General features: G+C 34.5%; 1 protein-coding gene across 1 annotated transcript; it reads right to left on the bottom strand.

Moving 5' to 3' along the window:
- Positions 1-356: 356 nt before the first annotated feature.
- On the bottom strand, positions 357-11,166 carry LOC120345410 (uncharacterized). Its single transcript, XM_078115143.1, has 16 exons — positions 10,987-11,166; positions 9,918-10,007; positions 9,566-9,646; positions 8,849-9,009; positions 8,265-8,391; positions 7,666-7,789; positions 7,145-7,314; positions 6,461-6,694; positions 5,364-5,480; positions 4,942-5,053; positions 4,609-4,688; positions 4,310-4,377; positions 3,957-4,153; positions 2,505-2,581; positions 2,014-2,140; positions 357-1,221 (listed from the first exon to the last, which is right to left on the bottom strand). The coding sequence occupies exons 1-16, from the start codon at positions 11,027-11,029 to the stop codon at positions 1,071-1,073; spliced, it is 1,959 nt and encodes a 652-aa protein (XP_077971269.1). The 5' UTR covers positions 11,030-11,166; the 3' UTR covers positions 357-1,070.
- Positions 11,167-15,624: the final 4,458 nt, after the last annotated feature.

Here is a 15,624-nt window from a genome sequence, read left to right as displayed (position 1 = left end):
CATGATACTTACTGCTCGAGAATCACCACTTCGATAAACAAAAACTATATAAGTGCGAATTGAATTAGAATATCTGTTTATTAGTCACATCATGGTTCATAAGTGTTTAATCTTATAATAACATCCTTTTGTTTCTCATCACAAGCTAAATCTGTTTTTCCGTCTCCATTTGAATCAACTAATAATAGAATTTTGTCTTCATCTGCACAGAAATTTCCTGCATCTGTAGCTATGTCATTGAATTTTCCTTCTGTTGTTGCAAACTTGATACTCAGACGCCTTGAAATAACAGTAAGTTTTAACTTTGAATTGCTAGATCAGGGATTCTCAACCTATTCTCAACCTCAACCTAGTTTGGCTTGCCTTGGGTCAATTTTGAAAGCAATAAATTCACACTTCTTCCTACTACCACATAAATAGCCAACTACTTGTTCTATTTCAGTATGATCCCAACTGTGGGAACTTATGAGATTTTAATTGCTTGTAGCATAATAGGGTTACCGGGGAGCCCGGCGCCACAGATCATTATATTTTCACAAGAAAAAAAGATTTAGTAGTGGTACATTTTACAGTAAAAGTGGAAAAAGGTAGAATGAATACAGGATAAGAGCTCCAGCTCTAGATTAATATACATTTACAACTACAGACTTTAATCATGTCAGTTTGGTTGTATTATGTTAACACAATAATTAATACACAATTTCAAGGTATTACTGCAAGTCGTCACACAACATTTTGCATTTGGACAACCCTTTGACTTGGAGAATATCTTACATATATATCACACTTTCTTGGCAATGCCCTAGCTAGCTGTAATAAGAATTGGCCATGGCCTGTAAGTTTAAATCTTGTGCAAGAGGATTGGTGTCTTCACCTTCGCAGAGTGGTTCATATAAGCACTGTTGGATTTGAGCATACAAGGCTTTGAAACTATTAATTTGTTACCTGATCCAATACCCATAGGCTATAAGTCAACACTCATCCAAGATTTCGTAATAACTTTTCTATTCCTAAGCCAAATCATTTGCCAGATTCATAAGATTCATGCACGTTTAGTTATAATCATGGTCTCACCTCTTTGTGATATCTTTGCAAAGTAAATCAAACTTCCCATCACCATTAAAATCTCCTGTATATCTTAATCCTTTTGAACATCCTGCTAGAGCTCCTTGCCAACTGACAGAACTGAAACTATTTGTTCCCTCACCATGACTTAATTTACTGTGTTAAATTGTGTTCAATAATCAATCATCAAAAAATAACACATTGCTGGCTACAATGCTTGCATGTATGGAACATCCTCGACCCCACCAATACGGTGTCTCAAAAGTGTCATGTTCCACTTGTCCTATTTTAGCACACTTGCCCCACTTCGCTACATTTTCCCCATTATTCAGCAAATATTTGTGGTCAATGCTTCAGTAGCATGTGTAGCGGAGTTCATGCTATGATCTGGGTTGGAGTATATATAATCATTTAGGATAGGTATTTATTTGTGAGATTCATGCAATTAGGAAAAGTGAGGCAAGCGTGAGACAAATAGGAAAAGTGTGGGACAATTGAGAGATGACAAGTATGTGATACCCCTTACCAGATAAGAAAGAGAGGCAATGGCTTATTATCTAATGAAGTGTGCATATAATTTTTGTATTTGAGATATTTCATTGGGAGTTTAACACCCCTCCGAAAGTCTTAAATGATATGGCTCAGCAAAGCCTACCCTACTTCACTATGATTTAGCAGGTGTAAATCTCAATGAATGTAAATCTCAATAATGAAACATAAATTTCACATGCACTGACCATTAGGCTTTTCCCATAGTCTAAATGATAAGCAGTGTACAAAATCAAAAATAGTGTCAGCATTTGCCCTATTGTGACTATTACAAATACAGAAACAAATTATTTGTTTCATGCAAGAGATTCTCAAACAAGAGGACAGTCACAACTCGATGGAATCGAACTCAATAAAACAGTGGTTAAAGTGCTTTAGTTTTGAAAAAGAATAACTTACAATTTCCCATCCTGATTTTTACACAATGCATCTGCTTTTTCATCTCCATTAAAATCAGCAAGATTCCATAAAGATGATTGCTTACATAACGCATTTGTTTTTTTAGATTTTTCAGAAAAAAGATCTTCTGCAAAATACATATTTTACATAAAACTGCTATTATCACATATCTGAAACATGACAGTAAATAAGAGTTGGAACAAATGATGAGCATGGAAAGAATCATTTCGGAACACGAGAAATTATTCCCACAACCATAACATATACCAATTTTTAATCTAGTAAATAATGATGAGAAAAGTCATTGAGGCTCTGTTAAGAAATAGAACATTGAAAGCAGAAAATAAACTATTTTAATAGTTGTGACATACAAAGCAATATTTTCTATGAACATTATAAATGAGCATATTATTAAGTTTTAAATCTTAATATAAAATCTTAGTTATTAATTAATATTTTCCGAATTTCAATTTAAAAAAAGTATGAATTACTTTCACATTTTTCTGTATTACAATCTGTTATCTCAGTAGAATTTCCTTGACATTTTTCCACTTTACATCTTCTTTCTCTGAAAATGAATCAATATACAGAACAACAATGTTACATTTAAAGTATATTAGTCAACTGAAGTTTTTATCAAAAATCAAATTTAAATTCCAGTTGTTTCTTTAACCATTATCAGATAAACTTTGATATCAAAATACCATATTTCCACCCGAATAAGTTGCTAACCTAGACCCAAGTTTTCGGCCTGATTTTGAATCCTCTAAATTTCCCATCCCTGATCCGGGGGTCTCAAAATCATACCTTCAATTTATCACTAGCAGCAGACTTATGTAAATAAAATCCTATTAACGAAATTAAACAACCATTAAATTAAAACGAAATTAAACAATAGACACTTTAAATTAATACGTTTAAAATCCATAAAAGTCATCATCACCATCTTCGGACAATCGACTCCAATCTTTGACAGAAACATGGTCACCATAAGGATCATTTTTAAGGAGCAATGGTCTTGATTTTGGCAGTCCACTGGGACGATGCGCACACTTCATTGATCCATTCAATGCAATTCTTGTCATCCATCCATATGTTTTCTTGTACATGGACTGTCACACATTTCGGAATGTTTTGTTCATTAGAGAATGTTTTTCTCTTAAAAATTACCATAGGCAGCAATTTCGTCCCATCAGCAAGGCATGATAAGACTGCCTTAAAACGTTGTTCATCATAGCCTGTTGTCTTAATCCAAACGGTTTTATCACTAGCTTTATGTATCATTTTGTTTTCAACCATATAGAAAAATCGTCCATCTTCTTAATCGTTTGTAGCAAACATTCATGTTTTTGGTGATGACGAATGATATATTTCTAGAACGATGTGATTTTACAATCCCTGTCCCGCGGCAGTTTCTGCACAATTTTCGTTTTTTTTTTCGAAGTACAAAGCCATGTCGATTCATGAAGCAGGAACACCAGCTGTTAGTTGCTTTGAGGTCTATTGAATTTTCTTCATTTTGACTAGCCCAGTTTAGTGCAAAAAGACTCACCTGTGCACTAGTGACAGCCAGGCCTTCCTGTCGATTTACGTTCACCCATTCAACTGCACATTCATCAAGTTTTGACCATTTCGGTGAAATGTTCTGGTTACTTTTACTTGGCATTTCTTTGAGCATGCACACATTCTGCTTACCGACACTTCCAATCACTGACTAGTTTTTTGTTCACATAGTGTTGGCGAGCGGCATTCATATTTGAGGTTTGCAAGGCTAGCTCAACCACTTTTAGTCTTCATTCATAACACTTTCTTTCCTGAGATGTAGACATCTTTTCACAGCGAAATATTGAATTTAAACAAGGCTCGTCTTATTTGCAGGTTAAACTTATTCGCCAAAATATACGGTATTCATCAGAATCAATAAATATAATGTATGAACTCACCTGCTTTTGTTTCCTTCACAAGTTTGAGAACAGCTTGACCAAAGGCCCCATTCATCCCAACCATCGCCCTCTGGTTCTTTTGGCTCACAATCTTTTGTATTACATAATTGTTTATCTTCAATAACCGGTTTACCTTCACTACCTTCGCATTTAATGGACATTTCATTTTTAAAACCGAGACACTGACGTCTTCTTGTCTTATATAAAAAAAAAATACCTGTTATCTCACAAAAAAAAACATTAATTTAATCAGATAAATTTTCAAAAATTGAGATTTTTAATTTGTTTTGAATGAATTATTTGTTTGTTCTATCAAACCTCTCTGTTAACGGTAAAAGATTCCTACAACTTACCATGTTACCACTTCCACAAGTCTTATCACATTCACTCCAGGACGACCATTGTTGCCAGTTAGCATCAGCTGAGAATATGATAAACAAAAATGATCACATATGAATGGAAGTGGCATGAAAAGCAGAATGAAAATGTTTCAATGTATAAAAAGCCCTAAGAAATTCAATCTTTTCCCACAAATTGAGATTAAAAATGGCATGAAATTACAGACCAACAAGCAGGAATTTGTTGTTTAGTTCTACAGAGATTTTAATTTTACAGTAGACACATTCTGTATGTTCAGTAAAGTAGAAAGTACCTCCACAAGCTTGAGTATTGCAATCAGAACCTTCAGAATCCTTTCCTTCACACATATCTGGCAAATTACAAGTGCGATTCCTTAATAAACAACATTTACATGTCACATATTGGTAGTACTTGAATGCAAGTCGTAGAAAAAAAATTGACAATATTGCTTGATAGAATAAAACTGATAATTAAATCTATTTTAATGCCAAAATACAATCATAAAATGTACCACCTTTCCATCAATCACATTGTTTTAATTAAGTGAAGTATCTCATATATACCTGACAAACAAGCGAAGTTTTCTGCAATGGTAATATTATTTGTTTTATGTTTTAATGCATACCTCCATTGTAAACCACCATCGCACTCCTTAGAACAATCACCAAATTCACTCCAGTCGCTCCATTCTCCTGGACAAGCTTCATTTTCACAATCAATTCTTTCAGATTTTTCACCTAGAACAAAACAATATATTCATGTCACACAACCTGCGAATAATTCAGAATATTTTACACGGAATAGCTATCTAAAACTTTTGCAATGATTCGAGATTTACAGATGAAATACCACAGAATTTTATTTTACAACATAATACAAACATTAAGTAATTGTTAATGAGCATTGGATTACGTTATTGCATTTTGTGTTTTCAGTACAGATCATCACTTTGACAGGTAGTTTAGAAATATCACATCTCGGCAGTTAGCATATTACGAATTTTGAAACAAAAAGGTATAGAAGTGGTTAATCTACAAGAGCTCATACCTTCACATCCTTCTACAATTTCTTCCTTTGCATCTTTACAAACTCGAAATCTTGACTTCTCTCCTTCTCCACATGTCTTATCGCAAGCACTCCAATTACCCCACTCTGTCCACTCTACTGCAAACCACATGAATATAGATATTTGAATAATTTTAAAAGTATATTTTGAGTTTTTTACAACAGTTTGATAATTAAGAAAAGCTTTGTTATAATAGTTTAGTAAGCATTTATAATTCAAAATCTCTGATTGTGTGAGTTTCTGTAATACATTAAATTGAAACAGCAACATTTTATTTTCTTCTATTCAAATTAAGGTAGTAGGCCTATACACAGAGGTCAGCTTTATAAATGAATGAATGAATGAAATAATACAAACCAATATTTAACTGAAAAGGTTCTGTATCTTTGTCAAAGTAAAAATCCTACACTTAAAAAAAGCTTGTCCAATTCCAAACACTTTGGATTAGAGGAGAGAGAGATTTCAATTTAACAAAATAGCATTAAGACTAACACGTAAATATACAATATATTGAATATAAAAGTTCCACAGTTCGGATAATGCCATTTTGTTTAGGTTAGTTTGCAAGACAGATGAAAGTCATCAAAACTCTTTATCTTTTGGGCTTGGCTGTTTTCAAGCATAGAATACAGTAAAAAATACAAGAATATAAGGCAATATAAATGTAAGGTCAGCTAACATGCATGAGTTTAGATAACAAATAGCAGCAATCGCCAATAAAAAAACAGGAAGAAAGAAGTGACTGGAAGCATCTAACACCTATCAACAGCCTGAACCTAGCCTAAACAAATAACTGGCTAATGATTGATAAAAACTGATTATGAAATCAGGAGAGCAAACAAAACCTCAGATAAGGTTTGAAACGTACAGAATATAAGATGGAAGAATTTGCCAAGAGGAAGTGGTACATGTTCACTTACCCAAAATTATTACAATAAATTAATTCACAATCTGGCTCACTGCGACTTACCACTAGATCTCCGACATGAGAAAACATGCCTAAGAAGATCAATCCTTAAATTCGCAATTGAGCAAATTGGCCAGTTACCAAAGATGTGGATTGATTTGATCAACTTACCAACAGGCTTTTCAGGCAAGCACTTAAATAGAATATTAACTCTGTAAATATCTTGATGACTGAGATATTTTTTCTCAACTTGTACTGGTTCATTATTTGAGCGATCCATAATAGTGGGTTGACCATTTTTGCTAAAGTATCGTCCAGAGAAATGAATAATAGAAGTTGTATCATATTCAGCATCAAAATCAGTTGGACTTCTTTTAACCCTCTTGGCAAAGGCACTTTGGAAGGCTTTAAAAAAAATAAAGTTAAGGATTGGTATTCTGATCCAATCTCTCTGATATTAGTCTTAACCTGGTCCTTATCCTTCTGCTTTGCGAAAGCCATACTGTCAATTTTGCACTTTCGTGGTCATGGTAATTACTCGAAAGATAGCTATAAATTTTTAGTTTTAATCGTTAATATGATACAAGCCTAATTGTACAGTAAAAGAAGTGTTTCCTTCACAATTCAATTCAAAAGTTCCAATATGACAATTTAAATGCAACCAATTCGCTAACTAATCTTGTACATGTCGTGTGAATGAACTGTACAAAAATCAACATTTTTTGCATGATATATTTATTTTGATTTGGTTCGTCTCCTTATCCTTTTAAACAGATATTTCAAAAATTAAGAACTACACTCAACCTTGCGTAGAATTAAATTCCCTACTGATTCTTAATAATGAATTTATATCACCTGGTTTTATATTTTCATACAAAATATCAACATAGCCATCTCTATCTGGTCTAGATTGTTCATGATGGAAACCAAGTACATGAATTAGCTCATGTGAGACGGAAGCTTCATTTTCACATCCAACACCTATTGATATATCGTGAGTTGCTCCACTCTTTCCAATACCAGACCTAAAAGCATGTTTAAGTACTGTATCCAAATATTAAAATGATTGTTTCTAGCAAATACACATTGGAAAAAATTGTCATGATATGGCACGAACAATATCCTCAAATTTTATCATCCCATTATAAAAAAAATTTGTCTGGCTACATTACCATCTTATATATGAAGAAGATTATTATTGTTTTTTGTTCACCATGTATTCTTGAAAACTGTGCTACAGTTTGCTTGTATATATATATACCTTTCTAGCAGAATCTAATATATTATCACATATTGACGATAGTAGAATTGAGTAGAGCAGTCGAAATCATGAAACAGCTTCAACAAATAAGTACAAGTTTATTCATAAAACATACCAACATCCAACCTTGGAAACGAATCGAATGTGTTGTTCTTCTGATTTTCGGGGAACAAAATCTACACAGGTTATCGATGATAAATTTTTAGCTGATGATTCAATAGCAGATCGAGCTTTGCTTGCTAAAATAGAAGGCTTTACCATGTTACATATGAAAAGACAGCAATTATCTGGTCCTCATTAATAATAACGTATTCTTTTTGACTGACTCTTGCCAAACAGATATAAAGCTGGAAAAATCTTTCAGATTGTAGGGCACAACAAGGATTAAATATGACAATAAAAGTCAAGAATGAGTTATCCCAAGTTCTTCACCCTATTATTTGCTAGATTATGGCACGAACACCTAGCTAGAACCATGAACTTCCAGGAATCTCGAGTTCAGAACACACCTAAAAATTTTATTTTAGATTTTGAAATTGTCCAAAAACGATCAGTTCCTCAAAAACTGAAAACCTGTCATTCATTTGACATATACCGTAACAAATAAAGCATTATAGGACACAAGTTTAAACATAAAAACATTTTAGTAACAGCAATAACTCAAGGTAATCTAATGTGGCTAATAAAGTAATCCTGGAAAAAAAAAATACTTACAAAGCCTCTCACTAATAGTATAAGGAATATTATGTCGACCATCTTCAGACTGTATGCCCCAGAGTGAAACTACTGCTTCAGTCCTCCTTCTACCTGAATCAAAATTCTCCTCAACGTAGCCATAGTCCTGAAAAATATCCAATCTTAAATTTAGAAATATTGCTATAAAAAATTGAACCTGTAATGAACAATTATACACACTGGACAGACTAAATCACATGCACGGATTCTAGAAGCTCTGCAAATGAGAGGCAAAATTTGAATTTATTGTGTTACAGGACAACATAATGGCGCGATGAATCAGCTTCTTGGACCCTGCTGGCATCGAAGTTTACAGATCTTTTAATCAGACTATATACCATCAATCCGACTAAAATACAATAAAGTGAATAGCCTTCGTGATTCATCAGAAAGCTTCTGGTTTTCCAAGAGACGTAGCATCTCCCTCCAAACCAGTCTTGCCTGTCTAGAGCCTTGTTCAGGGCAAAGATGTGAATCACTTCATAAGAATACATATTGCGGGGTATTATATCTTCGGAAGATTGAATATAAAACTACTTCTGCAATATTTTCTTGAACTGCACCTTTAAAAATGTAGGAAGACTATCCATATCAAATCTTATATCTCCTTCAAATACACCTTCGCTTGCGCATTCACAACTAATCTGACAATCTCTGTCATTTGTCTCATAACCAAATGGACATGGAGATGAACAAACCTCGGTATCAAATCTACAATGTGACTCTGAATAGGTAAAAATAATATTAATAATACTAGTTACAAGACAAGGATGCAATATCAATTGCTGGGGGAGAGGAAAGGCGATATACACTTAATCATACGGCATGCCACAATCGCTCATCGAGTTACCATATCGGGTATTTGACATATGGCTGCAATAGTCTTGTTAAACTAATAAATTTTTTCCAGTGAACCAAATTGAAAAAAACTTGATTTGTCAAATAACATGGAGAAAAGTAAAGGACATATACCGGTACATCTTGATCATAGGCCATCTGTGAATACCTTTTGATACAAACTTTCTGACCATAATTGACAATATATAGTCTGGAACTCCCACTGGTGAGATATACTACATTTATAAAGGCATCATCACATATGACGCATTTTCAAGCAAACATTTTCAGATATCATTGAATAAAGGTTCATAAAAACTTATAATGTATCCCAGACAATACTAAACCATGTCTAAATTGTAAAGTGAATAATCTGTACGAAACACTACACTTTAATCACTGCATTTTAAAATTGTATCCCGTCTAGCAAACAGTGAACATACTCAGGCATTCATTGATTCCAACAGGATCACCTTTGAATTCAACATGGCAATCTTTCAACACAGTTATAGTTTCTGTTTTTGCTGTAAAACAACATGAAAGAATTTTGAACTGAAAACCAGTTTGAAGAAATAGAACTGTTTTTATGTCTGCCTCTGTATGCATTATGAAAATGGTTAACTATAAATGTAGTTCATCATCAACTGTTGAGAGCTATTTTGATATAGCTTCACATATAACACCAGACAGCAGGTGGAATAAAAAATACAATTAAATGGTGCCGATATCCAAATTGAAATGTCATAACTTGCACTTTATACACCTGATTATTTATCCTTGCAAAGAAAATCTTACCCACAACAAGCACTGTTATGATAGCACAAATAGAAATAATTGCTGAAGCTGAGATGAAAATAACAACCCAGCGTTTTTTGGCTTGTGGATCTGCAGAAATAAAATTGATGATTCAATGATTAGACAAATAAGGATATTCGATTTGCACGAAGCATCATACAAATTAGAATTTAAAATGTCCATATAGATATATTATTAAATTCATAAATGCATCAATCCGTCGTGGTCATTTTAGGGATGTGGATCCTTATAAATTAGAAAATTCAGTAATTAAATATTTTGACATATTTTGTATGTAAATTGAAAAAATTGTATTTGAGGCAAAGTATATAGGCGTACATAAGGAAAAGTTTGAGAGTTTTGACTAACGGGCTCCAAACGGATGTATCTCTTGTACAGTTGTATAGACAGATGATTATTAATAACAAAAATACTGTGAAAATGCAAAAATATGGAAAATATATGGAAGATTCGAAAGTCATTATACTGGTACCAAAAGTGCCAGCTGAAAATGTGAGTTAGTGTAGGGGTGGACTCTCTACTTACAATAATTCGTTCAACTCATAATATAAGCATATAAATGAAAAATATTCCAAATTTCCGAATGTAGCACCAGGGCCAGTAAATATTTTATTTGAACTCATCCAATCTATGTTATCAGAGAAACAAGGTCGTATTGACTTAATAGAAGGAGCAATTGCAGCACTGACCCGTGTGCGACTGGGCTATAGCCTATTGTTAGGAAGTTCAGCGGTTGGAGTGAGTTCGCTCCAGTCTGCCAGTACTGCAGAACGGTACCGTTACGGTACGTTTGTGAGTACCATAAGTGCATAACGGTTTCATTCAAACAACAGATTCCTAGCATCAAAGAATTGCCCATACAGTAGGCTAGGCTAAATTCAAACATTTGACCAGTAGACAGTACATATCTGAGTACCGGCACATACAGTCGTACGGTACATATTACACTGAAAGTACGGTGCCGTACGGTACCAGTACAGAACGACGAAACAATGAAACATGAACTGCCCACCGGCCATACCGTACGGTAACGATACCGTTAACTTACCAAATTTTGTCTGAAGATCTTCTCGCGATTCGACTATATCCATTACTGAAATTGTTGTAAATAGCTAGACTAGTGGTGTAAACGAAATTGGCAATAAGCGTAAAGCGGCAACTGCAAAGGTTCAAAACATTCACCACCAACGTTAGCTGAGCACTCGCCCGCCAAAAGACGATACCGAGAAGAAAATGTCGCGGAGTCGAAAAGTTATGAAATCCGGACCTGAACCAGAGCTCAGTATTGTCAACGAATAATTTACGGTACTAAATTATTTTATGTCAAATCTTACGAAATATTCCAGTTTAGGCTTATGGGAAATCCCACTTTTGCCTAAACACAGGGATTATTTGTACATATCATCATAGTCGACAGCAATGTCCATTGCAGAAAGTGCTTCGAAATCTTCACCGGATGCACCATAATATTACTACAAGAGAGCTGTGCTCAAATATATGAACACGTTCCCAGAGCGAAGCAGTATTTACCTTTGACGCCACCGGTACCCACAAAAAATTCCGAGTTTCGCGTAGAAATAATTTACAGAATCAAACCGGACAGCCAGTGTTCCCATGGATAAAATAATACAGCAAAATTTTAGACGAAATATCAGATTTCATGCGAAATTTATAAATAAATAAAAGTAATAGCCTTCTGGCAAAAAAATCAATCTTTACTCACAGAAAATTTCAAAGCAATTGGTCCAGTATTCGAAGAGAAAAGCGATTTTTAAAAAATGATGTAAACAAATAATAACAATAACAACATAATATTGAAACGATCGTTATGTCCACTAAACGTGTCCAAAAACTAACTATCGTAGATTATTGTATCGACGTACCACATGTTTACGATAATTCCGTATATAATGCGAGACACTGGATAAGTTACTTTCCATAGCTGAAAAATTCGGTACGTACCGAATGCCGATGCATTCAGTGTACAGTATTGTGTGCGGGCCGCGAATCATGTTTTTTTTACTTATAGGCCGCGAGCCGAGGCCATTTATCTTTCAGTTTCGTAGCGCACATAAGGTAACTACCTGAAAATGATTTTAAAATGTTCCTTAGAAATTTAGTAACAAATATTGCCTTGTTCCCACTTCCAAAAGTTGCACGTTTTACAGAAAAAACGCTTTACTACAATAAATATGTGTTACCATCTGTCCTATTTTCTCCTTCATTGGGGTTTTCAGTTCATTTTATTCTCAACTATGAAGATCTTTTGAGGTTAATGAGGCATTAATAAATAAAGCTGAGGAATTTGTTTGTTCACTGTATGAAGAGGATATGAAGAATGTAAATGATACCAGGGCACGTCTATTTAACACTGGCAAACATAAGGATTATACTCTCCCACCCAACAATGATTCACTGAAGAAGCATGTGGCCCTCAAATCAGTTCTTGAGTTGGCAAACTGCAAGTATATAAAAAAAATAGTCAAAATAATGTATGCAAGTGTGCCAAAATCAACTTATATTGCACAAATTTTTGTTTTTGTATTGACTGCAAAAATCACAGTACACTCTTAGAGGAAAAGTCGATTTTCGAGATAGTGGATTTCGAAAACAATTCAGAAGAAAGTGAATTAGATATTGCAGTTGATTTAATAAGTATCATTTATTTGTTTGTTTTTTCGGACATTTGTTATTGTCGTAGTCCTGTTCCTAGAAATAATATTGCCTTTGTTCAAATACATAACCACATAAACTAAAAGAGGACTAATTGTAATATTTCTGTTCACTATGTTATGTACATATTGTACATTCATATAATTTTCTTGACTTTCTAATTGAGAAATTTCTAAGTGAGAAATAACTGATTTTTTTGTGTTTTCGTGCTCACGATGTTAATTTGTGACTTCATTGCTTAAAAATAAATACCTTTGATAGCTTCTATAAAATGGATGTCGCTTTTTATGCTGTTCTTGTTGTAAACTGTTTGTGGTTATTACATAAAATTTATTCGCTAATGTGAATCAGCGATGTTGGTGTCGCTGCTTTCGAGTTCACTCGCGACTCCTGTCACACAATTAAAGTATTTTTTGTTGTTGGTTACATGTATGCCATATTTTTCGTAATCTACCTAATAAATTATGATTGACTGAGGAAGTCCGATTTTGGTCAGGCAAAGCATTACAGGAATACATTTGTGTTAGTGTGCTGTGGGGCTCTCGAATTGCATAGTTCTTATGTATGTGTTGTAAACTTATGGTTATTGAATTTCCGGGAACCCCTTATATTCAATTTCGCATCAGGATTGTGGAACAAGCTGTAATGCGTTCAGTATGTTCATTTTCACACAAAACTGAAGAATTTATTTAGTTACCAGATGTGCGCTACGAAACTCATTTTCTGGACGTTTTCAAGGCTTCGTCTCACGGCCCATATCTGTGGTAAGGATCTACAAGTGTTTAATAACTTACTTATACATTTTTCAACAACGTCTTAGAATAACTTAACTAACATGAGAGCTATGCTCAAATATATGGACACGTAGCGCCACCCAGTGGCAATAATTTTGATGACGTCATAGCGGAAAAAAAAAGTGATAGCCTTCTGGAGAAAAATTTTTAACCACTGAAAATATCAAAGCAATTGGTCCAGTATTCGAAGAGAAAAGCGATTTTTTAAAAATGGAGACGGAGACAAATAACAAGAATAACAATAACAACAAAATTTTGAAACGATCGTTATGGCCACTAAACGTGTCCAATAATAACTAAACAGGGCTATGGAAAGGCTGCCCAACTCAACGCAAGGTCGAGCAGTAATAACTAATATTCATCCGCTCGCTAACAGCTGATTCGATTCAACTGTTACGTCATGCAGAAGTCATTGTTCATTGCCGAAAATGTAGAGAATATAGGACAGATCGTAGCACATATTTCTTGTAGTAAAAGCGTCTTTTCCGTAGAACGTGCAACTTTTGGAAGTGGGAACAAGGCAATATTTGTTAGTAAATTTTTAAGGAACATTTCAAAATCATTTTCAGGTAGTTACCTGATGTGCGCTACGAAACTCACTTTCTAGGCGTTTTCCAGGGCCTCGGCTCGCGGTTTATTACCCATATTATCACAAGTACAAAGCTCATTTTAAAAGTAACTAATAGTTTGTCCTTTCTACTTATTTTCTACACAAAATGAATCTATGGATCGTTTTGTTAAATTTGTTGTTGTTCTTTTCAGTATTCCAGTATTTCAGTAAAATTGTTCCAGCAGTTAGAAAAAAAGTTGTCGCTATAAAGCTATTACTTCTATTTATTTCAAATATTTCTGTGGGCGATTCGTTTTTCACTTTGAAGTTTTGTGTCATAACAGCATGAAAAATACACATTGCGCGCCCTGTGGCCTTCCGCGATCGCATTTCTGCGATTTGGTGGTCAGCATTGTGGGGAGTTTTTAAGGAGACCCACCAGTACGGTGAAAGATACTACTTCGTTTTGGACATGGTGCATATATTCGAGCATAAATCTCTTGTATTGGTGTATGATCACAGGCTTGAATCTCGATTGTAGGTAAATATGTGATCGCGTTTTTTCCCCTTTATTCTATATCACAAGAGGCGATTTTCTGTGTAGTACTTTTTTATCTTATGTTCATAGCCTATATTTGTTCGACAAATTTTCGTACTGTGTGTCTGTCTTGTTAATTTTTTTGTATCATGTCAAAGTTCCAAAAATATTATATACTATTTGCCGATGCGTTGTCGTCACTCATTCGTTTTGAACTACTGTCTGGACAAGCAACTACTCGGAAATGTGAGAGTGTTCATCAACACATTTAGTGTATATATAAGTAACATATTCGAATCGTGGAGATGTCCCTTTGAACTATATAATCTATATATAACCTGTCTATCTCTATAACCTGTAAAAGTGTTCGTTTTCAACTTTGCAATGAACTGAACAAGGCTCTGTCTAGACAACTACTAAACAGTTTGGTGGTGTTTGTATACACATTGGTTTTGAACTACCGGTAATCTATCTAAGCGCAATTACTCAATACTATAGTGGGGTTCCGTGACCGAAGATATGGTGGAAAAGAGGGCGATGGTGTGATGAACATACCTGCACAGTATATACGGTGTAATTTGACATGTCAATGTTCACACAAATTTCCAGCAGATGCATCTGAAGAGTCTAGTGAGAAGAGATAGTGTAAGCCGTAGGGCAAAACCCCATAGTTTGAATCATAGCCGGACAATGGCTTTTGCGGAGCTTAAGCGCAAGTGTATGAATGAACTTTTCATGCTTGTACAAAGTGCATACAAGAAAGTCTTGATAATGCCACGTTTAGTAGTTGTTTTTATGGTTAGCCTAGTTTACAATATGTCGATGAGCATACCCATGCTTTAGGAGCTACTTTTACTTGAGTTATGTGTATATGAACAAAGACATACACTTTGACGAGTCGCTTGCTCGGAGCATAATTCGGATCCTATGTGCATCTTTAATAATTTTTTCACTAGTCGTTATTTAATGCTGTGCATTTTTGGAGACAATGTGTACGTGAATATCTCATCCACGACAGATAGTCAACAAACTACACTGCAGCCCTACTACACTTTGCTGATAGTCAACAAACTACACTGCAGCCCACTTCATACACTCCGACAAAGTTAACATACCCGACCTTGTTCAGTA

This window comes from Styela clava, chromosome 8, assembly GCF_964204865.1.
Source record: "Styela clava chromosome 8, kaStyClav1.hap1.2, whole genome shotgun sequence".
Classification (NCBI taxonomy): Eukaryota; Metazoa; Chordata; class Ascidiacea; order Stolidobranchia; family Styelidae; genus Styela; species Styela clava.
The sequence above is the reverse complement of the archived record's forward strand: the minus strand, read 5'-3'. Positions and strand labels throughout refer to the sequence as shown.

What these genes read in the sequence shown, in the direction of transcription:
- LOC120345410 (XM_078115143.1), bottom strand. Translation starts at nt 11,029, where the DNA reads ATGGATATAGTCGAATCGCGAGAAGATCTTCAGACAAAATTTG. An exon ending in CATAACAGTGCTTGTTGTGG is followed by an intron (nt 9,647 to 9,917) that starts GTAAGATTTTCT and finishes GTTGTTTTACAG; the next exon opens with CAAAAACAGAAACTATAACT. An exon ending in GTCTTCCTACATTTTTAAAG is followed by an intron (nt 8,392 to 8,848) that starts GTGCAGTTCAAG and finishes GATATTTTTCAG; the next exon opens with GACTATGGCTACGTTGAGGA.